This window comes from Misgurnus anguillicaudatus, chromosome 24 (genome assembly GCF_027580225.2).
Source record: "Misgurnus anguillicaudatus chromosome 24, ASM2758022v2, whole genome shotgun sequence".
Taxonomy (NCBI): Eukaryota; Metazoa; Chordata; class Actinopteri; order Cypriniformes; family Cobitidae; genus Misgurnus; species Misgurnus anguillicaudatus.
The window spans coordinates 41,311,875-41,339,350 of NC_073360.2; the positions used below are offsets into that span (position 1 = coordinate 41,311,875).

The following is a 27,476-nucleotide window of genomic DNA, read 5'->3' on the forward strand; positions in this document are numbered from 1 at the left end:
TAAAAACTTTAAACACCCTAAATAAAAACAAAAAGGACATTTTATAAACATTGTAAAATACCTAATTGGCACTTTTTCTTTAGGTAGTAAAAAACATAAATCACTGTTCACTGCGAAAACAAAAACAGACCAAAATGCAACATTTGTAAGACATTTTGTTTAGCTGTTAAACCTTGGAATAAGACTTTTAAAGAACATCTTGACCATACAATAGGTGTAGCCCATTTACCAATCCAGCCCTGCCAACCATTAATAAAGCTGAGATACATTTAAACCAATGTATACACTGATCGTATTTTGGTGTGGTCATGATGTCCTTTAAACTTTTATTTCAACATTATGATTACATTATTTTTACACCTAAACAAAAGGTCTCACAAATGTATTTTAGTCTGGTTTTGTAGTGAACAGATAAGGGCTGACACAACGATTAATCACGATTAATCTATTGCAGAATAAAAAATTTTGTGTACATCATAAATGTGTGTGAACTGTGTATAACAACTTTGTATATATAAATATGCACACATGCATGTATTTTTGATCAACTGTTTAATGAAGAACTTCCAAAGCATCCATAGCCAAACTCATTAATTGTCCTTGCACGTTTACTTTGATTAATCGCTGCTGCAACCGTGAACTTGCCAATAAGTATTACATTTTCTAAAAACCAAACTGGGAATATGTTAGTGTTTACAAATGTTTGCAGGTTGTGAAGAACTCCTGCTGAGTAGAAACTATATCCTTGAGCATGGACAGAAAAATATTGTAGTTTAAATGTTCATAATTCGCCTACTTTCAGCAAATGTTAGGCTATATGAAATATGATATTATATTATGTGAAGAATATTTTTAAATTAATATGGTGAACATTATAATTAACACTATCATTATAAAAATTAAATTCATTTATTTTATTTCTTATTTATTTTATTTAAGCGTTACACTGACCATCCTTTCTGTACTAAAAAAAACAACTTGTAAAATATACTTTAAAAAATCCTCTTTTTTTAAGTAAAATGTACTGCTTTTTAAGTAAAACTTACCTACTAAAATCAAATCAAATTTACTTAATAATGCATGAAAAACATATTTTAAATAATTAAGTAAATGTTACTTCATTATTTTTTTTTAAAGTTAGATTTATTTTAATCATTTAGGTAAAGTCTATTAGTTTTTTTTTTAAATTGAAGCATTGCTGTCCTAAAAATATTAAATAAATCGTATTTACTAAAAAGATGAATCCAAGGCACTCTTCTTCAATAAAAAATTTAAAAAGCCTTTATTAAACTGGCTACTTCATATTAGAAAGTTTAAAAATACATGGGGTATGGAAAACAACCCACGCATAGCGGCACAGAACAGCCTTCTTCAGGGTATGTACTCCAAACAAACAATTATCTCTTTTACATGTGGTGATTAGAAACACCTGAGTGACATAGGACATGCATATACATAAACCTCATTCACACAGACCTCTGGTCCCAGAAAATACCCGTAAAATTGCCAGACAAGCGTCTGTGCACGTGCCGTAGTTAGGACGCGCGTGTCATGGCAACATGAAGTTGGTTCAACGCTTTAAAATGAGGGATTTACAACATTCACAACGAGAAATGTCAGCTAAGTGGACTACAGCAGATATCAGGTAAGTTAGCTCATTACTTACTGCGTTGAAACGGAGATCATTCAGCAGCATAAAAGAATATCACGTCACGTGCTCATTTGAGCTATAATAAACGAAAATACCCGCGCGTCATCCCAACCAGTCGTTCAGCTCCTCAAAATGCGGGTTTTAAAGGCATATAAACAATCACGATGAGAAATATCTGAAAACTGTATTAAAGCAGAGCTCAGGGAGCTCGTCAAATATCCACTCTGAAGCTGAGATCATTCACCAGCATTAGAACGGTGCGTCACGCGCTCCTTAATAATCTTATCATAAACAAAAGTGCACGTGAGTGGTTCTTGGAGGGATAAATAATAGCTGTTTCCCAATGTCAAGGATACTTCCTTGGCAGGACTAGTCCTTTCAAGTCACTTCCTTTAGGCACTATGTACAATTTCTGAATGATATCCTTTTTCCAAAAATCGACTAGACATAACTTTGGCTTGCGCTTCAAATTCCAATTCAGTATCACAGATACGTCTCAAGCGTTGGAACTGGTCAAAAGGTATATTATTTTTTAGCCAATTTGGATGGAAACTGTCTGCATAGTGTTTCTATCTGTTGTCTTACGGTAAACTGTAGTATGGAGCTTGCCATCATTGCCAATGAATATGGTTAGATCTAGAAAGTTAATAGTCGTTTTTGAATGTTCCATACATAATTTTATATTCCTATCATTGTTATTCAAGTAATCATGAAATTGTAACAATTCATCATAGGAACCATCCCATATCAGAAGAATATCATCAATGTACCTCCCCCACCATTTGATCTTGTCACTATATCTATTTGAATGGACAAAATCCCTCTCCCACAAACCTAAAAAAAGGTTAGCATAGTTAGGGGCAAAACATGCACCCATTGCAGTGCCCCGAACCTGAATAAATAGTCGGTCTTGGAAAAGGAAGACATTGTTCTTAAGTGTCCATTCAGTAAGCTGGATGATAAATTCGGAGGGAGGCAAAGAGTCTATGGGTCTGTTCATCAGAAAATGTTGTAAAGCTTTTAAACCATCATGAGCAATATTTGTGTAAAGAGATTCAACATCCAGTGTAACTAGGAAGCAGTTGTCTGGAACTCTCATGTCGCTTAAGACCTTCAACACATGTGTGGTATCCTGTATATAGGAGGGAAGTTGTTGAGCTAATGGCTTAATGTGGAAGTCTATGAATTGCAATGCTGGCTCTGTGAGAGACCCATTGGATGATTGGCCTGCCCGGAGGGGATTCAAGAGACTTATGGACCTTAGGGAGCATATAGAAGGTGGGTAGGATGTTCACATAAAAGAAAATCATGCTCCTGTTTTGAGATCCATCCAGTGTCCTTTGCTGTGAGCAACAGATCTTTCAATTTATCTCTTGTGTTGTCTAATGGATTGAACAGCATGTTGTTGGTAGTAATCTTTATTTTCCAGTTGTCGTAGGGCTTCTTCAACATATTTGTCTCTGTCCATTACTACAACGGCTCCCCCTTTATCTGCAGGTTTTATGATAACAGACTCATTATTAGCCAAATTATCTATTGTCAATTTTTGAGATTTAGTCAAGTTCTCCCTTCTTTTCTGATTTGACGATAAGAACAGTCTTTCAATATCAAAGTCCACCTTTTTGGTAAAGGCAGTCAGAGTCACATTTGAAACTGGAGGCGAGAAGTGTGATTTTGGTCTAAAGGAATATCTTTGTGCTATGCTTTCATTTCTCTGGTTATTTTGATGATACCAAACTTTAAGGTGAAGACTTAGATAAAATCTAAATAGAGCTATTTTGGTATTAAACAAAGTCGTGTGGTGAGTAGCAGAGAAAGAGAGTCCTTTAGATAACACACTGACACAGTCAGGGGCAAGAGATGTTTTGGATAAATTAATTACCGTCTGCTCTTGTTCCGGTCCCTGAGGGTGTTTTCACATATACACTGTTTAGGTCGGCCCAAATGACGTGTCGCTCCGAGTACGGTGCGTTTGGGTCAGTGTGAACACAACAGCCGCACTCGGGTGCGCACTAAACGGCCGCTCCGAGACCGCTCTAAACAGGTGGTCTCGGAGCGGCTGTTGCCGAACTCTGGGGCGACCCACCTGTGGTGTGAACACTGCCGGACCTCGGACCGAACCAAATACAGGAAGTTCTCCACATGTTTGAGCCACTGGGCTTCCGTTGTGACGTGAGCCGGGTGTTATATTGTGGGTTAACATCAAACAAGCCAATCTGGTCCGTTGCAGAGAGATTCGCTGTCTCCTTTACGTTTGAGCTGATGATTTTATAAATGCATAGCTGTCCTCCACACACAAATAGTGACAATACGAGCTTTTTAGCAAACGGCTCCGTGAGAAAGGCTTTAATAGAACAGCTACACAATTTCGCGTTAAAGCAAAGAAACTTTGCAAAGACGTGCATCGTTTATCTCCACATCTTGATAGCTGCGCTCTCCCTGTCAGGCTGGTTGTCGTGGAAACGTGGGGGTGGTCATGAGACGGTAAGAGCTGTCAGAGATCAATCACAGCGCTGACCGTTGTCACATGGAGTACGGTGCGGTATTTCGAGTAAAGTGAAAAATATATATATGTGAACATGGACCGCACTAACTGAAAAATGATACAATGTATTTTGGTGCGCTCCGAGGCCGCACCACGGTGCGCACCAACATATGTGAAAACAACCTGAGATTCCATGGTTGTGGTTTCAATTGTTGTTGTCCTTGACCGCTTTTTGCCTCTCCTTGTTTTCTTCTTCTTATATTGGATTTTGTATGTTTGGGTATTTCGTCCAAAAAAAAAAAGGATTATACAATCAAATTGGAATCTCATCAAGAGTGACCCTGTTCTCAATGAAGTGTTTTCTGATTTTCCAAAAATTAGTTTTAAGAGGGCCCCAACACTACGAGATAAATTAGTACCTAGCCATCTTCCTGCCAACCACCGTCTGCTCTGGTTCCGGTCCCTGAGATTCCATGGTTGTGGTTTCAATTGTTGTTGTCCTTGACCCCTTTCTGCCTCTCCTTGTTTTCTTCTTATATTGGATTTTGTATGTTTGGGTATTTCGTCCCAGAAAAAAGGATTATACAATCAAATTGGAATCTCATCAAGAGTGACCCTGTTCTCAATGAAGTGTTTTCTGATTTTCCAAAAATTAGTTTTAAGCGGGCCCCAACACTACGAGATAAATTAGTACCTAGCCATCTTCTTGCCAAAAAACAGACTACTTGGCTTCATAGAGAGTTAAAAGGTACTTTTAAGTGTGGGTTTTGCAATCATTGAGAAGATGGACGTCAAATATCTTTGCCCTGACAAGCCAGATATAAAGATGTGCAACAATCAAACAACCAATAGGTGGTTTAATAGAGCATTTAAAGGGTTGTGGCCAATTTATCAGCATTAAGGGCTCGATAAAGTTGTGCGTAGGTCCTACGGCGTAGCCGCGACGGCGTAGGTTCCACATCGGTTTTCATTTATACTTTTGCGCCGTCGTCTGCGTCGACGTGCAAACACACGCGCAAACCACTGATAGGCAGTAACCACGCGTGTAACCACAGTAGCAGGGCGAACGTCAAAGAAAAGCCTTGTAAGTTAACCCACAAACGAAAAAGAAACGGCAACTTGTTGTGTATAATTTGAGAATACCAGCAATGATGGAAGTAAATAAACAACGATTTTTGATGCAGTTTGACTTAATTCACTCCTCAACTTGGCTCATCTTTGTTTTCACCGTCACAAACGGAAATACCTATAACAGGTTTTTTTACCTGACGGGAGGGGTTCTGGTAGACCAGGGTTCCCCAAATCTTACCCTGGAGGGCCGGAGCACTACAGAGTTTAGGTCCAACCCTAATCAAACTTACCCACCTGTGATTTTCTAGTGATCTAGTGAAGACCTTGATTAGCTTGCTCAGGTGTGTTTGATCAGGGTTGGAGCTAATCTCTGCAGTGCTCTGGCCCTCCAGGCTAAGATTTGGGGAACCCTGTGGTAGACCAATCACAGCACTTGCGGCCCGCGTAGATCTGACGCACTGTTAAAATTTTTGCGTCAGGCTACGCAGAACTACAGCTCGGTGTTCTGCATGTGTTCACTGTAAATGTAAAACTTACACCACTAGCAGTTAGTCATAGGTAAGTCGTACAGCCTATGATAGGACTCAGAATTTGCCCCACCTTCATTTTATAGTCAGGAGCTTTATTTATAGGACCTAAATTTATAGTCAGGTTTACTTATTCTTCCTTATAAAAAATAAACATGCAAAGCTGATTGACTGCCCATTTGTTTACTACAAATAATACATGGCTACATTTCATTTGTATGTTTGTTCTAGGTAGGGTGGCCATACGTATCATTTTCGCCGGACGCGTCCTGGACAGGATTTCGGGTGTGTCCCCGGGAAGTCGATCGCATATTTCATCAAGGTTCTCAACTTCTCACATTTCAGTTAAATACATTATAAAATTCAAATTTATTCCTCTTTAGACATACAATCACTGTAGTTTCATTCTTACCTTGAAATGTAAATGTTGCTTTTTTGAAATAGAACCTGAAATAGTAAACCTTGATGATGTATATGGTCGACCAATGCGACTTCCTGGGTACGCACCAGAAATTCTGTCCAGGATGCATCCGGTGAAAATGGCATGTTCTAGGGATGTTAACAATAAATTGATATTCAAATAATTGTCAATAAGAATTAAATCGATGAAGTTTAACGATTGTAGAATAAGCAGGATCATACACGTGTGCGGCACCTGTGCAAAACACATACAGCTGGAGAAAAAAGTTAAACTAGCCATGATCACAACGATGCTGGATGACAAACACACACCTGGGCTTTTTACCACCATGAGAGACTAGGCTGGCTGCCAACGCACGAAATCGCATCCGCAGTGGATCTGAGAGGGTCTGATACAGAAAATGCAAATACAGTTAGGATACTGAAAGCAAAGACCCTCTTCAAGAAAGCCTACAAGATTAGCATAGCAACGCTGCTATATACAGGGAAGAAGACCAGAAGCCATTTTTAATGAACAGATTAAAATGTAATCTTATATTCTGGCAAGAAACTGTAAACGGTAACTGGCTGTCGTTACACTCTGAACGCCCGCAACATATAACACTGATCATTGACTGGCTGGGGCGCTACATGCTAGCCAAGTTGACTGTTGCATGTTTTCTGATGAAGGGTTGCCATCTCTATAATATAAGCATCTTTGCTGAAAGTATGCTGCAGGTCTAAGGTGAGGTGATGACGGGAAAGGTGCTTTTTGTGTGCTTCTTGGATATAATTACAACAAACGGTGTGTCAATGTCTTGGAAAGCGAGGTGAACAACTAGAAAAATAATAAAACCTGCATTCTCACATGTCATGGACTTTCATGCGACTGTTAAGTTACCAGAGTGCCCATGTGAGGCAGAGTTATACACATACAGCATTTTATTTCATTACAAGATAAGTTTAAATTGATGATCAGAGCCGATCCTCCCTATACACAGGCTACGCGAGCTGTGTAGGGACCCGCACCACTAGGGGGCCCCCATGTTCTTAACTTTATGCAGCGCTGCACAGACCAGCTGGTGGGTTACATCATTGTGCCGCGAGAGCCATTCGAAATTATAACAAGCAGTCTGATCTCACATTACTTAAATTCCAGTTGTCAGTCCATCTATGCAGCTCCGCATGAGGTTGACGTGCCTCAACATGCATCTTCATTCAGATATTAAAGCTATCCACCCGGAGCAGAAAAAGACAAGCACATTACAGTGTTACGGTTTCTCTTTAGTGTGAACTCTCTGATGGGCTTTTAAATTACCTGAATGAGCAAACGTCTTGTCACACTGAGAGCATTTGAAAGGTTTTTCACCTGTATGAATTCTCAGGTGTGTTACTAAACTGTCATGTCGATTAAAACTCTTCCCACAGACACTACAGTGATAAGGTTTCTCTCCAGTATGAATTCTCTGATGAACTCTTGATTGAGATGAATCAGAAAAGTTCTTCCCACAGACACTACAGTGATAAGGTTTCTCTCCAGTATGAACTCTCTGATGGACTTTTAAGGAATATGAAGAATTAAACGTCTTGTCACACTGAGAGCATTTGAAAGGTTTTTCACCTGTATGAATTCTCAGGTGTGTCACTAAACTGTCATGTTGATTAAAACTCTTCCCACAGACACTACAGTGATGATGTTTTACTCCAGTATGAACTCTCTGATGAACTCTTAATCGAGATGAACTAGAGAAGCTCTTCCCACAGACACTACAGTGATAAGGTTTCTCTCCAGTGTGAACTCTCTGATGGGCTTTTAAATTACCTGAATGAGCAAATGTCTTGTCACACTGAGAGCATTTGAAAGGTTTTTCACCTGTATGAAGTGTCTGGTGCTTTAGTAAGGTAGACTTTAGACTAAAACTCTTCCCACAGACACTACAGTGATAAGGTTTCTCTCCAGTATGAACTCTCTGATGGACTTTTAAGGAAGATGAACAAGTAAACGTCTTGTCACACTGAGAGCATTTGAAAGGTTTGTCACCTGTATGAATTGTCAGGTGTATCACTAAACTTTCATGTCGATTAAAACTCTTTCCACAGACACTACAGTAATAAGTTTCTCCAGTGTGAAATGTCTCATGTTTTATCAGCTGATATTTATGGCAGAACCGTTTATCACAGTGTGAACACTGATAGAGTTCCTCTTTAAAGTGAATATTCTGGTGTCTTTTTAATGAACCTGAATCCCTAAAGGTTTTGTCACATTCACTGCACTGATACGGTCTCTCATTGGTGTGTGAAAGCACATGTGTCTTCAGACCACGTTTACAGCTAAATCTCTTCTCACAGTGAGGACACTCGTACGTTTTTTTCTCCTGTGTGAACTCTCTGATGAGCTTTAAGATTGTGTTTGGTTCTGAAGTAATTTCCACATTCAGTGCAGTTGAAAGGCTTTTCATCACTGTGTGTCCTCATGTGAACATTTAGATCAGAGGAAGAGACACAAATCCTCCCACACTGCTCACAGTGAAACTGCTGCTGCTGCTTCTTCTTCTCTCTGTGGTCTTCTGAATGAAGTTTCTTCTCTTGTAAGGTAGTAAAGCTGATCTCAGATCTGGTGAAGAGTTTCTGTTCTGTGTGTTTTCTCTCATGTCTCTCTAAATGTCTCTGTGAGCTGAATGTCTTTCCACAGGTGATGCAGGACCGAGTTTGTGCTGTCAGTCGCTCTTTTGATGTTGAGGAAGTTATTTCTATATCCAAACATGAATCACTCTTCACATCTGAAAAGAAACATGAAACAATTAAATTTCACTCTTATTTACACAAAGGAGGATGAAGAATTAAGATTCTGTATCTTTTTCTAGATTCACACATATAGGCCTAGTCCACACGGACGCGGATATTTTTATAACCAGGGTTTTTCCTCCTGCGGTAAAAAAATCCCCTCCACACGTGCTCGGTTTAAATGAAATCTCTGCCTACATGAACACACTAAAACACGTGATCACGCACTGTCAAGAGCATGCCACACCAGCATGCGGTGATATAACCCTAACCGTAAAGCTACACTGGCCAATCAGAAGCCTTGATCAGAAGCAAAAAAAAACCTGGTTGCCCCCGGAGGATCGAGACCTTGCCGAGGTCGGGGGGCTTGCGTGCCTCAGTGACCCCTAGAGCTATGCCAATGGGAGCACAGTCTCCTTGCAGGGTCACCCAAGCTGGACAGGTTGAAGGGTGGAGGCAGACAAAGAGTGATCCTCTGGCCCTCCAGGTTGGGGGTTGGTCACAGGGCTAACAACCCAGTACTGTAAAAAAGTTTTGTTACAAAAACACCAACAGGGGAAATTAACACTACTGTGTGGGATGGGCTTTCAAGGTCATCGAATGATACTTTTATGATTGGCAGTAGTGAAAGCCGAAAGGAAGCTACTGACAGGAAGTTGGAAGTCCTGAACGCCAAAATTAAGACCAAGATTTGTTTCTGGAATGTACAAGGAAAAACAGCCCAAGTTACATCTCAAACGAGGCGTTAAAATCTGCAAATACTGGGCATCACTGAGAGCAGATGGACAGGATCGGGCAGACAGAGGACCAACAAGGGGGTGACAGTACTTTACTTTTGTAGAGATGACAACCAAAACCACGAAGGGGTAGCTATCATCCTTAAGAAAGGTATAGAGAAGTGCCTCATGGAGTGGAAACCTATCAACAGCAGACTCATGAAAGTAAGGATGAAAGGGAAACACATTAACACCACCATACTCCAGTGTTACGCCCCAACAAATGACAGCGATGACGAAGAAAAAGATGCCTTTTATGAACAATTGCAAGCTGAACTGGAAGCGGCATTACGACACAATCTAAAAAACGTTATTGGTGACCTGAATGCAAAAGTTGGGAGCGATAAAACATACTACAACCGAGCAATGGGGAGTGAAGGATTTGGATCCATGTATGAGAATGGAAAACGGCTAGTAAAACTTTGTACCTCATATGACCTTTTCATATGAGGAACTCTCTCTCCACACCATGACATACATAAACCTGGTGCTCCCCCAACGGAAAAGACAAGAACCAGATAGACCACCTTATGATAAATGGCAACTGACATTACTTCTGAATGTCAGAGTAAGGAGAGGAGCGGATGTCAATAGTGACCACCATCTGGTAACAGCGGTCCTGAAGCTCAAATTAAGGAGATCAGGACAAAAAGAAATGAACCGGCAACATCTCCATGTAGGGATACTATGTGACCCCAAAATTAAAACTGCCTTCATCCTGAAGTTAAATAATATGTTCCAAGCTCTGACCGACATGAATGAGGACCTCACGCAACCAGATACTAATCCAATCAATAACAAGTGGGAACAAATCAAGTGAACATATTTAGAAACCAGCGAAGCTTGTCTGGGAACAACAAAACATAAAAAGAACGAATGGATAAAAACTGACAATCCATTGAAAACCAAAGAGACCTAATAAAAAAGATACTTAAAACAAAGTCCGAGAGGCTGCAAGAGAATTACAAATCGGAATACAGGGAAGTAGACAGAATTGTAAAGAAAAAGGTAAAAGCAGACAAGAGGGCATAGGTGGAAGATCTTGTCAAACAAGCAGAAGATCCAGCCCAACAAGGTGTGCAAGGGATTGTGTACTGGATCACCAAAAAGATCTGTGGAAAGTATCCTCGTAACACCGATGCCCCAATTACAAATAAACAGGGCCGACTTATTTCATCCAAAACAGAAATAGAAAATCGATGGGCAGAGTACTTCACTGAAATCCTTAATAGACCACCACCTACAGTAGAAGCTGACGCTGAGCTAGATATTAACATGGAACCACCAGAGAAAGAAGAAAACATTGCGGCCATCAAACCCTTGAAAAATGGTTCTTCTCATCAAGAGCTTCTATAGCAACTTTACATGCCAAGTTGAAGCAGCCACATCAATTTTGCAGTCAAGACGAGAGTGAGACAAAGCTGCAGTGCTGTTTAATGTGGTCATAGATTGGGTGATGTGGAGAATCAATAAAGACCAACCAACAGGCATCAGATGGACTCTGTTCTCCCAATTGGAAGATCTGGACTTTGCTGATGAAGTGGTTTTGGTATCACACACCCATCAACATATGCAAGAGAAAACCAGTCGTCTAAACAACTTTGCACAGCAAACAGGTCTTAAGATCAACCAGATGAAGACAGAGTTGATGTTGCTAAACATCCCAAACCCCTCCCAAATACAAATAGAAGGCACAAATCTACCCATGACCAACCATTTCACATACCTGGTCCTGGGCAGTATTGCCTGTCATGATGGAGGAGCAGGTAACGAAATCACAAGTCGACTCAGCAAGGCTCGAAACACCTTACAGAGACTAAACAACATCTGGATGTCTGCCCAGTACAGCACCAACACCAAGCTAAGACTGTACCAGTGCTGTGTCCTGTTTAAGGGTGTCACGATCGAAATTAAGTCACACCCTCAAACGTCGAATTTAAAAATGGGATTGTTGATGCTGCCACGCCCCCACATCACGTCCGCTCAGCTTGCCAAGCTGGGGAAAAAAACTCTCAGAGATTTATATTTTAAACACGAGGGATGTATTGCTACAACTCTTTGAAATGCATATCATAAACAGGATTACTACCTAGTGATCTGACTTCGGACAGAGCGCAGCTCTCTGCACATGGGCGAGAGTGAGAGAGGAGCCAAGATGCAGCGGGTCATATTTTAAACAAAAGGAATAGTTTGCCTCAGCTTGCATGAAACGTATAAAACTGAACAAATAAGTAAGGATTACTACTTTAGTTTATGTTTAGACTTAACTTAGGACAGATGCGAGAGCGGGAGCACGTAAGACAGAGAAAAGCGCAGCTGCTTATGACACGCTGGATTTATTTCAGCACGCAGCATGTTGAGGACATCTGCAAAAGTTTTTATTACAAGCAATATTAAAGGCAAGTGATTTGCGCGAGTGCCGTGAGCGAATTAGCATAAACGTATTGTTTGGTGATGTGGACGACGATATAGTTATCGTTATAGTGTGAACGGCCCTTCAGTGCTTGTATGATGAATGCGGATACTGTATGGACGATATAGTTATAAATATCCGGATAAGTTACGGCTGGCAATAAGGACGGATCTTTACTTAAGGCTATTGGGTCTATTTGATATTATTCCACAATAATCAAGCTCATCTTCTCTTAATACAGACGAGATTAAGCCATTAGGCTACTGCTCCCCTTGACTCAAATCTACGTGCGGCTAGGGGCAGGACAGATGTCATGTGAACAAGATGGCCGCGGCTAGCGACTTCCGGTGTTTGCAAATAAGCCCTATTATTAGAGTAAAGTTATTTTACACTTTTATGCTCATGCCTAGTTACGTGATTGGTCAGGCTTCATGCGTTTATGGTCGTATATAGTCTGTGGATGAAGATTCTTTTTAAAATGCCAGTATAAACGAGGATCGTTTTCATTTTAAAATGCCCTTTTAAAACGCAAATGCTCTAATGTAAACAGGGCCTTAGATTAATGTTTAAATCTTTTTTCAATGTCTGCACTTTTATTCTTTGTAAAGCGCTTCTTGAATGTGTTAGCATTTAGCCTAGCTCCATCTTCCTATGGCTCCAAACAAAAGTTTTATTTCATGCCACGATACTTACTTGTGTAACTTCTCATGTAACAGTCTTTAAGAATGGAAAACATGGAAGTGATTGGTGGCTTCTAAATTCATCCCTGTTTGGAGCCATAGGAATGAATGGAGCTATAGGCTAAATGCTAACACATTCACAAGGCGCTGTCCAAAGATTAAAAGTGCATGCATTGAAAAAAGATAGGTATGTATTCATTTGTCTAAGTTGAGGTAAACACATAGTAAAATATTGACAAATGGTGGTGTTTTTCCTCTAAATATCATAGAAAATACCGGGAAACAGATGTGTAGGTCGATTTCTAGTCTTCAGAATACATTTTTAGATATTTTTTGCTAAAAACCAGGAGGCTTCTGTCTGTCCAATTGACTTCAGTTAGTTTCACAATTCTTTTCCCCCGAAAATAATGGACATCGCCAAAAAGGTCCAGCATTCAATCAATAATAATATTATGAATTGACGAGAACACTTTTGTGCTGAAAGAAAAGAAAACAAACGTTTTTATTTAACCTTTAACCCCACCTTGGTTGTTCAGAGCGTGCTCATGGCTAGACTATGGCGCATGCTGATGATGTCACCCGCTTACAGAGTTGCCAGCGTACAGACACGAGCTGTGTCTGAAACCGTTCCCTCGTTCACTCATTCACTATTCCCTATATGGGGAATGACAGTTGAGTCCACTATATTGGGAAGAAGCAAATGAAAATCAGTGAGGGTTTCGGACACTGACGCAAATATCATGCGTCAGAGAGCTGTCGCAGAGATTCATCAAAAACACCTGTGTGGCTTTATTGATTGTGCTGTGAAATGGTAAAGTTTACTTTCTTACTGTTTTTCACATTTGTCATGTTTATTGTATTCGTTGATAATAAAGAGAACAAAACGACTGTTTATAATATTTATTTACTGCTGTTTATTTATTGTTTAATAAAAATGTGTATTCGATTTTAAATAAAAGATAACGCAATTATTTTTCATTTGTTTATTTTCAAAAAGTAGAAAATAACTGACAACAAGAAAATGTTTGGTGTTTACTGTCAGTATCCTTCAGCTGATTCAAGTTACTTGTTCGTCTCCCGTTGCATCATGGGAAATATGAGTGAACGAGTGTACATCGAATGTACCCTCAAAATCAGAGTGCATTGTAGGTAAAAAGTAGTGAATGAATGTAGGGAATGAAGTTGTTCACTCAGGTTTCGGACACCACAACAAAATTGCAGACACCCGATATAGTGCACTATATAGTGGATAGGGAGCGGTTTCAGACACAGCTACAGAATACGCTGGCAAAAATTATGCATATACGGGCTGTTTAAGTATCATTTACAATAGATGTGTCCCAAATCTAAAGATATGTTCTGAAGAGAATCAAAGCACTTGTGGTATTAGGACGACACAGGAGTAAGTGATTTATGATCAAATTATCATTTTGGGGTGAACTAAACATTTAAGCCTACATGCCTGTTGCTCAATAATCCTATAACATTTTAGTACATATATTTTTTGGTCTTTTAATTAATAAGTTTGTGACTGAAAACCCAAAACATGTGCTCACATGAGTTAAAAATGTTAAAAACCACAACAATAATTAAGGAGACATACCCGATGGAATAAAATGATCATCTTCATCAGTGCAATCTTCCTCTTCTGTGGGTTCAGTTTTGATTTCTGTGGGTTCAGTTTTGATTTCTGTGGGTTCAGTTTTGATTTCTGTGGGTTCAGTTTTCGTTTCTGTGGGTTCAGTTTTCGTTTCTGTGGGTTCAGTTTTCGTTTCTGTGGGTTCAGTTTTCGTTTCTGTGGGTTCAGTTTTCGTTTCTGTGGGTTCAGTTTTGGTTTCTGTGGGTTCAGTTTGGGTTTCTGTGGGTTCAGTTTTGATTTCGGTGGGTTCAGTTTTGATTTCGGTGGGTTCAGTTTTGATTTCGGTGGGTTCAGTTTTGATTTCGGTGGGTTCAGTTTTGATTTCGGTGGGTTCAGTTTTGATTTCTGTGGGCTCAGTTTTGATTTCTGTGGGCTCAGTTTTAATCTTCATCATGAGGTTCGTGCAGTCGATGAGTTTAACTGAACACATCTTCAGTTTGGTCTGCAGGATCTGCTGCTGTTCTCCAGCGCTACAGACAGAATCCAGAGACACTGTGGAGGTTTGATCCTCCTGTAAGCTCTGTTTACTGTCACACACTGTAGTGTCATGAGTGTCTGTGAGCTTTGACTCAGTATAACAGAGTAAAGTCAGACTGAGATCGGAGTCCTGTGTGTGTCTGGATTTCTCTTCAGAGAGTTTAGAGTCCAGCAGTGTCTGTGGTGTGCGGCTCTGATCTCTGCTCATCCACACTGAATCCAGACTCCCATCATCAGTCACATACACTGAAGATTCACAACAATCCACATCCTGACAACACAACACACACAGACAGTAAGATCAGAAATGATTTGATGTTGTCTGATTCAGTTAAATGATGTAAGCTGTACAAACCTCTCGATGCATTGTTAAATCTTCTCTTGACCTCAGCATTGTCTCCAGTAACGCCACCTCTTTCTTCAGCTGAGAGATTTCTGTGATGAAATCATCAATATATCCAGCATGGACAGATCAGTTCCTACTCATTTACAGCACATCTCATCATAAACGTCTCAACACTTAAATACACAGAGACAAGACTCTGTTTACACTCAATGAAACACGCAAGAGAGGAAAAACACTGAGGATACACAAACACATCAAACGCGCGCTCTTACTTTCTTTCTTTAGTGAGTTTATCTGCGGACTAAAGAGCTGCAGCGCCTCCTGCTGTACTGGAGAGAGAAGACGCTCACTGCTTTACAATGGATTTAGTAAAACAATTGTAGCTACGCGTCTCAATTATGGCCAGAAAACATCACAAACTATTGTATCAAGTAATTTATAAAGTAAACTAAATGAAAAGAAGGGGTGGGAAAATAATGGCTAAAGAATGAAGACAGAACATCAAGCTTTTAAAGTTAAAAAGATAGGGCATCGTAGGAGCCAGCTGAAAAAACAATAAAACCATTACAGAAAATTCTAATGGTTTCCATTGAAATACCAATAGGAACCATTAGCTTTTACCATTAAAACCATGTTTTATGGTCATATCCCATTAGAACCAATAGAACCAATACCATTAGAAACCAACAAAAATCAATACACTGTAGTGTGTTTTGGGCCATATTCCATAAGAACCAATAAAAATCCCAATAAATTTCCTGTAATGGTTTTATTGTTTTTTTTCAGCAGGGGACAAAGAGATATGGTCAAATTAAAAATAAAATTTTTTACAAACTTTTCACAACGTTGTATTTTCATTGTAATTAGGTAATGTTGCAGTACAACATTTTGAAAACTTAAAAAAAAAAAAACCCTAAATAACGAAAAAAGGACGTTTTATAAATGTTGTAAAATACCTAATTAGTACATTTTCTTTAGGTAGTAAAAAAACATAAATCATCAAAATCTGTTCACTGTGAAAACAAAACCAGACCAAAATGCAACATTTGTGATATGTTTACTTTAGCTGTTAAACCTTAAAATAAGACTTTTAAAGATCCAGCCTGCCTACCATTATAAAACAAAACATTAATAAGATATATTTAAACAAAGGTATTTTGGGATGTTCATGACATTCTTTAAACTTCTTATTCCAACATTATGAAAAAGTTTTGGAAACCTTTTTAGCGAAGACCAGAAGACTTGGATTTTTTTTAGCTGTAGCCTTTATTGCAGAAAGCGATCTTCAAATCAGAGCGTAGAGTCCAGGTGCTGCAGTCACCAAGTCTGACTTACAGTCCCACTGTCACACTCATAGCCAGGAGGTAGACTGAAGGTAAGTGATATAATACTTTATTGGAACACACACTGAAGTAGAGAAACAATATGTGAGTAAATCGGATATGTAAAGTTTCCGGATAGCACATAGCTGTAAAATAACAATGTCTCTATTTCAGGAGGTGATCAGAAGACTCCCGGAGGGTAAACAAAGAGGAGAAGGTAAGTCCAAGGTGGGTAGTACGAGTGAGCCTTGGTGTCCATAAGTGATGAGACCAGATAAGGAGTGAAGGAAGCAGAGAGATATTAAAGGGGTATGGTGATGGGAAACAGGTGTACGTGATTAGAATTAGAGGGAACGAGTTGGAGGGGTGACTGATGATGTTGATGGTGATGGGATCCTGACAGTACTCCCTCCTCCCGAGGCGGCTTTTGACGGCGGTTGAGAGGGGGGAATACGGTGGCAAGGTCTACCTCGGGCCTGGGTGCCGGACGATCATGGTGATCGAAGTGGAACTGAATGAAGAGAGTGGGATCTAAGATGTGCTCAATGAGCACCCACGAGCATTCCTCTGGGCCGTAGTCCTCCCAGTCCACTAAGGATTCCACTCAAGGACCTCGCCGCCGGGTGTCCATGATGTTGCAGACTCGGTAAATGGGCTCCTCTGCCACAGGAACGAGAGAAGGAGACACAGCTGTGGTGTCAGGATCTGTGGATGAAGGAGAAACAGGTCAGTGAAGGATTATAGTAGGGAGACATGAAAGGAAGGTGAGATCCTGCATTCGGGTGGTTAATTGAGTCTGTAGGTGACTTTATTCAGCTGCCTCTGTACAGTAAAGGGGCCGATGAAACGAGGACTTTACTTATGGCAAGGCTGGCGGAGGCGGATATCCTGGGTGGAGAGCCAAACCTTTGGGCCAGGTTGGTACTCAGGGGGGTCAGAGCGATGTTGGTTGGCTTGATCTTGATGTCTCCGCACAGCCTGCTGGAGACTCACGCAAGCCGAGTCTCAAACCCCCTCACTCTGATGGAACCAATGGTCCACAGATGGAACCGCCGAGGGCTCACCTGACCAGGAGAAAAGAGGAGGTTGGTAATCGAGATAGCAATGGAAAAGGGTGAGCCCAGTGCTGGATTGTGGCAGGGAGTGTTGGGCATATTCTCCAGCTGTCTTGGTACTGGTGATAGTAAGTACGGAGGAAGCGACCGAGCTCAATCTGACTGTTAGTCTGGGGATGATATCCAAAAGATAAACTGATAGTGACCCCCAGGAGTTTGAAGAAGAGTCGTCAGACTTTAGAGATAAATTGGGTTCCTCTATCTGAGACAATATTCTCTGGGATGCTGAAGTTGCGAAATACATGGTTGAAGAAGGCTTCTGCGGTTTCAAAAGTGGAAGGGAGTTTGGGCAAGAGTATGAGTTTGCACCCCTTGGAAAATCTGTCAACCACTACTAAGACAGGTACAGTTTTGGGACTGATGATGTTGATGGGATCCTGACACCTACATTGCATTTATACACATTTTTGGGGGCCTAAATGGAAAACAAAGCACTTAACTTTTAAAAAATTGAACATCAAAATATTGAAAGGAAGTAACCATGCCAATCCCAATCCTTCAGTTTCACCAACCCCGGTTTTCAGGTTTTCATTTATACTTTTGCGTTGTTGTCCGCGTCGACGTGCAAACATACGCGCAGACCGCTGGTAGGCAGTATCCACGCGTGTAACCACAGTAGCAGCGTGACCGTCAATGTAGAAGAAGCTTGGCAAGTTAACCCACAAACAAAGATAAAACAGCAACTTCTTGTGTCGATTTGAGAAGGCCAGCAATGATGGAAGTAAATAAACAGCGACTTTTGTTGCAGTTTGAGTTAAATCACTCCTCAACTTTGTTTTTACCATCGCAAACGGAAATACCTATGACGCAGTTTTTTTTACCTGACGGGAGGGGTTCAGGTGGACCAATTACGGCGCTTGCAGTCCGTGTAGAACTGACACGCTGTTAACTACGGTGTAGAGCTTACGCGCGACTATAAATTGGGCTTTATGCTTACCATTCACCTTTGACTCAGACTCTTGGCCCAAGCATAAACAAATGGCCACCAACTTAAGAAGGACTTTATACAACAATATATCTGTTTAATGCTGTTTACAATCATCATTTGTTTCATAGAGACAAGCTCTTAGTGCCCCTCTAGCGGAATGTATATTTCCAGGAAGTGCTGGAAAGTGCTAAGAAGTTCAGTTGGTGGCAGTAATCAGTAGGCAGTGATGCACAAGAAGTTTGCATCAATCCTATGTTGGAGATAGTTATAGTTTAATTGTGTGCGTGCATCTAAATGTAAGTTTATATGTTACATGGTTAATTTTACTTATGTATTTTGATTATTATCATGAGATATATAGGTATACACTGTGCGCACAATTATTAGGCAAGTTGTTACTGTACAACTACAGGGCTCTTGGACAATTAAACATGTTAACAAGCCCTCAAACCTGAACATTTATGTAGTAAAAGTGAAGTTTTGGCTTTCTTAAGAGAATATTATATGTACACCATTATAAGGCAAGTATTAGATTGCAGAATTATTATGCAACTAAATGAAAAGCAAAGATTTTCTCATCTCACTTGTTTATTTTCACCTGTTAAAGTGAGAATAATAAACAAACTATACATTTAAAAATGAACATTTCTAAAAAATAACTCAATGACCAATATAGCCACCCTTCTTTTCAATAACAGTCACATGCCTTCCATTCACTGAGTCAGTCAGTTTCTTGATCTGGTCAGAATCAACATTTTGTGCAGCAGCAACCACAGCCTCCCAGACACTGTTCAGAAAGGTGTACGGTTTACCTTCACTGTAAATGTCCTGCTTAAGAAGCGCCCAGAAGTTCTCAATAGGTTTTAAGTCAGGTGAAGAAGGGGGCCAAGTTTTCATCTTTAAGGCCTTTACTGGCCAGCGTGAAGTGAAGTCTTCTTGAAAGATGCAGACTTTATACCACTGCTTGAAGAAAGTATCTTCTTACACTACAGGCAGGCACAGACAGGTATTATCAAAGATGAGCTAGTTGGACCTTTTTGGGTTGAAAATGGAAATAAAAAACAACTCTCAGACCTACTGCCAATTTTTAAAAGATACTTTCTTCAAGCAGCGGTAGCTACTGGGTCACGACTCTGTGGTTGGCGACCTCCTCTAGCTGCCATCAAACAGAGCTTTCTGTCCAAAACCACGTTTACTTTAAAGCAACACTATGTAGTTTTTTTGTCTTTTAATAATGTCTCTAAAATTATTTCAGTGATAGAACAACTTTTAACTGGACAAATTGTACTGTTGCTGTAACCCGAGCAGCCTCCTAGCTGCTACAACCACACTCTGAAAGTGGCGGTGGAGGGTAGGAAACACAGCCCCCCCCCCCTGCCTGCAGAACAGTGTCTAATACCAGGCAGTGTTGCGCATTTCAACCACATGGGGGAGCTGTAAGTCATTTTTACATGGAAACTACATAGTGTTGCTTTAAGTTTAGCACATTTTAACGTTCGTAAGCTTTTGGACAGAAACCACAAACTTACCCACAGTTGTCAAAATCCGTAAAATCCTGATTTATTAACAATTTATCATTTACCAACGCATATCTTAATTTAATCCACACAAGATGTTTTTAGCGTTTTGCTACAATTACATGGAAAAACGATATCTCCGTTTCCTTTAGATGCATAGTTTGTTCGTAACTGTTTGGACAGAAGATATCGGAGATATCGTTTTTCCATGTAATTGTTACGAACGTTAGTGAATGTTTCCATTGCATTGTGGTGGATATGTTTCCATTGCATTGTGGTGGATTATACTTTCAGTGTTAGTAGTAGAATTTTACCAAAATTCAGGATTTTATTAAAGGAAGTAAAAGAAATGACTTAGGAAAAACCCCAATGCACTGATTGTCTCCCCCTGACATCCCCAATTTCTGGGGACGGAAATAAAATAAAGTCTCATTACATGATAATGCCAAGGCTTAGCGGGATAAAATTAACTTATTTCTTACATCTATCTTAAAGAAAACAATGAACTAAAAAAATCACCCCTTGAGGACCGAAACTGTGGAATCGCCCATATCAGTGAGTGAGGCGGCAAAGATGATCTTTAGATAGTTATTAACAGTTAAATTAATTAGAAATGTCATGATTAAAGGACGAGTTTGGTATTTTACACTTAAAGACTGTTTTCAGATTGTTTATGATGAAATAGAACGGTTTTGACTGAAATTTGGACATATAATGCTGGCCCGAGAATTTTCGTTTTTTTTTTGTATTACCCCACCACCTCTACAATGGGTGTATAGGTGCACTGGAGCAATCCTTCCTAAAATGCATTAAACTTTCATTTACAAAGACGTGAAACTCAACGAGTGGTCAGGAGTGTTCACTGATATGCTCACACAAAAATCACTGCAAATGATGCCCTTGATTCTCTCTTGAATGAGCAAATGAAAAGTGCAGTTGAAGTTTAAAGGCTTTATTTTCATCTGTATACTGTGGCTGTACAATGACTTCGTTGTTTTTACAACATTACAATCAACTGTGATTGTCATTAAAATACTAATAATAAAGTAGAAAGAAACTTGTTATACAATATATGGTGTCTGTGCAGTGAAAGTGTGACATGCTTGCATATAGGCCTATAGCAGAAGGCAGGAGACATAATCATTGTAAAAATGAACAAAGCATTTACTGAATAATCTGAACACTTTCTTTCTCAGTGTGTTCCTATTCAAGCCAAGTTAATGGACAATAAATGACATTATGGTCCCATGACATTAAAACTGTGAAACCAATTCTTAAATCACATAGCACACAACATAAAAAAAACGAGTTTGACACATAACAAAAGAGTTTATAAAAGAGATTATATAAAAATTATAACCTAATAGTTCGTTTATGCATGCACCATAATACAACAGATAGGGATGTAGTGCTCTCGAGCGGCCAAAGCTTATACGACCTGTGGTTACGTTTTAATGTTCTTTGCATTATACGTCAAATTAGATGCATTTTATTTCCTACCTTTTTAAATGTAGAAATGGTTTCATAAACAATTATGGTTTTAAAGATATGTTGGAGCATCTAAACCCACCCTTTCCCTAAACCCAACCAGTTTGTTTATCACATTGCCGCCTTCACCTGCATTCATATAAGAGGCTGTTTACACTTGGCATTAACATGTGTTTTCGTCGATCGGATCACAAGTGGACGACGTTAATGCCAGGTGTAAACGATGTTCAAAACGTTTTGAGCTCGTCCACTTTCGACCACTTTCAACCACATCCAGAGGTGGTCGAAACCACTTTCGATCGGAACGCTTTGGAGTTGCGGAACGCACATGTGGTTGAATGCGTTCGAACAGCCACACGCGACCGCCTTCTCTCCGCCTATTTATCTAATCTGAGGTATTAAACACAAGTTTTACGTCTTTTTTTACTTCTGGCGTGAACATTTGGTGAACAGCGCTATTTTTAGCCTTTCATTAATAAAACTAAGCGGCTGATCTCCGTAGTTTCGTTTTGAAAGCGTGTGAAAGTTGCGCGATTCTATTTCATCAATTGCGCTGAAAATTCAAAGAAAGCTCTTACATACTCATGTACAAAACACTGTGCAGCATGTTTACTTGCTAAACAAGCAGTGCACTCCGACATAATATTAATTTGCGTCCATATAAAGTCATAATTACTCCCGCTCGGGTTTGAATGACAGCAGAGAGACTCGCCAACCGTCACACAGACCACCCCCTCATAGTATTCAGCAAAGAAGCGGTCGAAAGTGGACAAAAGAGACGGATTTAAATACCAGGTGTAAACGTCATGTGTCTCTCTCGTCCACTTGTGATCCGATCGATGAAAACACATCTTAATACCAAGTGTAAACAGCCCCTAAGTTTAGTTACAGCCTAAAAGTGGCCCTAAAAGCATAAAAGCAGCACACCACAAACCCCTCTGTTAGCGATTTAGATGCTCTTCTCCTCAGTCTATTATTCACGTTCCGGTTTTCCACGGTCTGTTCACCATTGCTGTAGTAAAAAAAAAACGCTTCCCTGCCAATGACGAGTAATTCCGGCTTTCCGCAATACTGCTATTATCCAACAGGTGGTGATCTTCCGCAACTTATACTACTCAGAAGTATTGCCCTAGGACAAACAGCTGTATGTCCGTGTATGTTTTTTGGATCGCTCTGAATTGGATCTCTATCAAAAGTCCTTTACAAAAATGCAATTATCTCAGCTTTTTGCTCAACATTTTGTGTTTTTTAAGAAACTAATGAAGATAACTAATTAGTTATCTGATTACAGGATAACTAATGAAGGTAGGATGAAATGCCTTTGTTTGAAAGCAGACGGTCTATTTTTTCATTTGATATATTGTACGTTTTCAGGAAGACATTAAAATTTTGTGAAAATCATGAAAAATGCCGTCTCTAGAAACTTTAAAAGCTGGTGGGGAAAGACTTAAAGTTTTTCTCCACTATGAACTCTCTGATGGGATTTTAAGTTAAACGAAGAAGTAAACATCTTGTCACACTGAGAGCATTTGTAAGGTTTTTCACCTGTATGAACTGTCTGATGGGATTTTAAGTTAGACGAAGAAGTAAACATCTTGTCACACTGAGAGCATTTGTAAGGTTTTTCACCTGTATGAACTCTCTGGTGCTTTATTAAGGCAGACTTTACACTAAAACTGTTCCCACAGACACTACAGTGATGAGGTTTCTCTCCAGTGTGAACTCTCTGATGGCGTTTTAAGTTAGTTAAACAAGTAAACGTCTTGTCACACTGAGAGCATTTGAAAGGTTTTTCACCTGTATGAATTCTCTTGTGATTTAGTAATGAAGTCCGTTGACTAAAACTCTTGCCACAGACACTACAGTGATAAGGTTTCTCTCCAGTATGAACTCTCTGATGGGCTTTGAAGTGACCTGAATAAGCAAACGTCTTGTCACAAGGAGAACTTTTGAAAGGTTTTTCACCTGTATGAATTCTCTGGTGCCTTAGTAAGGTATCCTTTACACGAAAACTCTTCCCACAGAAACTACAGACATAAGGTTTCTCTCCAGTGTGAACTCTCTGATGGGCTTTGAAGTGACCTGAATAAGCAAATGTCTTGTCACACTGAGAGCATTTGAAAGGTTTTTCACCTGTATGAAGTCTTTGATGAACTTTAAGATTGTGTTTGGTTCTGAAGCATTTTCCACATTCAGTGCAGTTGAAAGGCTTTTCATCACTGTGTATCCTCATGTGAACATGTAGATTAAAGGAAGAGACACAAATCTTCCCACACTGCTCACAGTGAAACTGCTTCTTCTTCTTCTTCTTCTCTCTGTGCTCTTCTGAATGAAGTTTCTTCTCTTGTAAGGTAGTAAAGCTGATCTCAGATCTGTTGAAGAGTTTCTGTTCTGTGTGTTTTCTCTCATGTCTCTCTAAAAGTCTCTGTGAGCTGAATGTCTTTCCACAGGTGATGCAGGAAAGAGTTTGTGCTGTCAGTCGCTCTTTTGATGTTGAGGACGTTATTTCTATATCCAAACATGAATCACTCTTCACATCTGAAAGAAACACGAAACAATTAAATTGTGAATGAAGAAGTGAAATCCTGTTTTTTTCCTCTAGATTCACACATATAGACAGAAGACAGGTGTCAGTCCTGTTATTACAGCTGGGTCATTGCACATCAAATAAACTAACATTTGTAAACATATGCAGCAAAAAAAGTGTAATTATTATTTTTTACACCGTAAACTCAAACAGTAAAACCCAACTTCGTTCCTGGAGGCCCACTGCTCTGTACATTTTGTATGTCTCTCTTATCTGACAGACTTAGTTCAGTTCATAGGGATCTCTACTAATGACCTTAGGGATGGGCGATATGGCCTAAAATCCATATTGCGTTATACATTGCAGCCTCTTGCGATAGCGAGCGATATGTATTGCGATATAATAATTTGAATAGACTCATTTCAGAACAGGTTATATAGACCCTTAGAGTAAAGTTATTTTACACTTTTATGCTCATGCCTAGTTACGTGATTGGTCAGGCTTCATGCGTTTATGGTCGTATATAGTCTGTGGATGAAGATTCTTTTTAAAATGCCAGTATAAACGAGGATCGTTTTCATTTTAAAATGCCATTTTAAACCGCAAATGCTCTAATGTAAACAGCCTTAGATGAATGTTTAAATCTTTTTTCAATGTCTGCACTTTTATTCTTTGTAAAGCGCTTCTTGAATGTGTTAGCATTTAGCCTAGCTCCATCTTCCTATGGCTCCAAACAAAAGTTTTATTTCATGCCACGATACTTACTTGTGTAACTTCTCATGTAACAGTCTTTAAGAATGGAAAACATGGAAGTGATTGGTGGCTTCTAAATTCATCCCTGTTTGGAGCCATAGGAACGAATGGAGCTATAGGCTAAATGCTAACACATTCACAAGGCGCTGTCCAAAGATTAAAAGTGCATGCATTGAAAAAAGATAGGTATGTATTCATTTGTCTAAGTTGAGGTAAACACATAGTAAAATATTGACAAATGGTGGTGTTTTTCCTCTAAATATCGTAGAAAATACCGGGAAACAGATGTGTAGGTCGATTTCTAGTCTTCAGAATACATTTTTAGATATTTTTTGCTAAAAACCAGGAGGCTTCTGTCTGTCCAATTGACTTCAGTTAGTTTCACAATTCTTTTCCCCCGAAAATAATGGACATCGCCAAAAAGGTCCAGCATTCATTCAATAATAATATTATGAATTGACGAGAACACTTTTGTGCTGAAAGAAAAGAAAACAAACGTTTTTATTTAACCTTTAACCCCACCTTGGTTGTTCAGAGCGTGCTCATGGCTAGACTATGGCGCATGCTGATGATGTCACCCGCTGACAGAGTTGCCAGCGTACAGACACGAGCTGTGTCTGAAACCGTTCCCTCGTTCACTCATTCACTATTCCCTATATGGGGAATGACAGTTGAGTCCACTATATGGGGAAGAAGCAAATGAAAATGAGTGAGCGATTTCGGACACTGACGCAAATATCATGCGTCAGAGAGCTGTCGCAGAGAGTCATCAAAAACACCTGTGTGGCTTTATTGATTGTGCTGTGAAATGGTAAAGTTTACTTTCTTACTGTTTTTCACATTTGTCATGTTTATTGTATTAGTTGGTAATAAAGAGAACAAAACAACTGCTTATAATATTTATTTACTGCTGTTTATTTATTGTTTAATAAAAATGTGTATTCGATTTTAAATAAAAGATAACGCAATTATTTTTCATTTGTTTATTTTCAAAAAGTAGAAAATAACTGACAACAAGAAAATGTTTGGTGTTTACTGTCAGTATCCTTCAGCTGATTCAAGTTACTTGTTCGTCTCCCGTTGCATCATGGGAAATATGAGTGAACGAGTGTACATCGAATGTACCCTCAAAATCAGAGTGCATTGTAGGTAAAAAGTAGTGAATGAATGTAGGGAATGAAGTTGTTCACTCAGGTTTCGGACACCACTACAAAATGGCAGACACCCGATATAGTGCACTATATAGTGGATAGGGAGCGGTTTCAGACACAGCTACAGAATACGCTGGCAAAAATTATGCATATACGGGCTGTTTAAGTATCATTTACAATAGATGTGTCCCAAATCTAAAGATATGTTCTGAAGAGAATCAAAGCACTTGTGGTATTAGGACGACACAGGAGTAAGTGATTTATGATCAAATTATCATTTTGGGGTGAACTAAACATTTAAGCCTACATGCCTGTTGCTCAATAATCCTATAACATTTTAGTACATATATTTTTTGGTCTTTTAATTAATGAGTTTGTGACTGAAAACCCAAAACATGTGCTCACATGAGTTAAAAATGTTAAAAACCACAACAATAATTAAGGAGAAATACCTGATGGAATAAAATCATCATCTTCATCAGTGCAATCTTCCTCTTCTGTGGGTTCAGTTTTGATTTCTGTGGGTTCAGTTTTGATTTCTGTGGGTTCAGTTTTGATTTCTGTGGGTTCAGTTTTGATTTCTGTGGGTTCAGTTTTGATTTCTGTGGGTTCAGTTTTGATTTCTGTGGGTTCAGTTTTGATTTCTGTGGGTTCAGTTTTGATTTCTGTGGGTTCAGTTTTGATTTCTGTGGGTTCAGTTTTCGTTTCTGTGGGTTCAGTTTTCGTTTCTGTGGGTTCAGTTTTCGTTTCTGTGGGTTCAGTTTTCGTTTCTGTGGGTTCAGTTTTCGTTTCTGTGGGTTCAGTTTTCGTGTCTGTGGGCTCAGTTTTCGTTTCTGTGGGTTCAGTTTTCGTTTCTGTGGGTTCAGTTTTCGTTTCTGTGGGTTCAGTTTTCGTTTCTTTGGGTTATGTTTTCGTTTCTGTGGGTTCAGTTTTCGTTTCTGTGGGTTCAGTTTTCGTTTCTGTGGGTTCAGTTTTCGTTTCTGTGGGTTCAGTTTTCGTTTCTGTGGGTTCAGTTTTCATTTCTGTGGGTTCAGTTTTAATCTTCATCATGAGGTTCATGCAGTCGATGAGTTTAACTGAACACATCTTCAGTTTGGTCTGCAGGATCTGCTGCTGTTCTCCAGCGTTACAGACAGAATCCAGAGACTCTGTGGAGGTTTGATCCTCCTGTAAGCTCTGTTTACTGTCACACACTGTAGTGTTCTGAGTGTCTGTGAGCTTTGACTCAGTATAACAGAGTAAAGTCAGACTGAGATCGGAGTTCTGTGTGTGTCTGGATTTCTCTTCAGAGAGTTTAGAGTCCAGCAGTGTCTGTGGTGTGCGGCTCTGATCTCTGCTCATCCACACTGAATCCAGACTCCCATCATCAGTCACATACTCTGAAGACTCACAACAATCCACATCCTGACAACACAACACACGCAGAC

At 39.6% G+C, this 27,476-nt stretch overlaps 3 protein-coding genes across 4 annotated transcripts in view; all 3 read right to left on the reverse strand.

Annotated features, from left to right (window-relative positions):
- LOC141349282 (uncharacterized) overlaps positions 1-27,476 on the reverse strand; it is a 212,579-nt gene that overhangs the window by 150,388 nt on the left and 34,715 nt on the right. The window lies entirely within an intron of this gene.
- LOC129437102 (uncharacterized) overlaps positions 1-27,476 on the reverse strand; it is a 129,214-nt gene that overhangs the window by 101,491 nt on the left and 247 nt on the right. The window lies entirely within an intron of this gene.
- On the reverse strand, positions 1,216-27,452 carry LOC141361536 (uncharacterized). The gene is made up of 8 exons (XM_073863020.1): positions 27,428-27,452; positions 26,502-26,945; positions 23,069-24,156; positions 17,635-17,795; positions 17,430-17,548; positions 17,214-17,275; positions 16,905-17,081; positions 1,216-8,577 (listed from the first exon to the last, which is right to left on the reverse strand). Exons 1-8 carry the CDS (start codon positions 27,450-27,452, stop codon positions 7,405-7,407), a joined length of 3,249 nt encoding a protein of 1,082 aa, XP_073719121.1. The 3' UTR covers positions 1,216-7,404.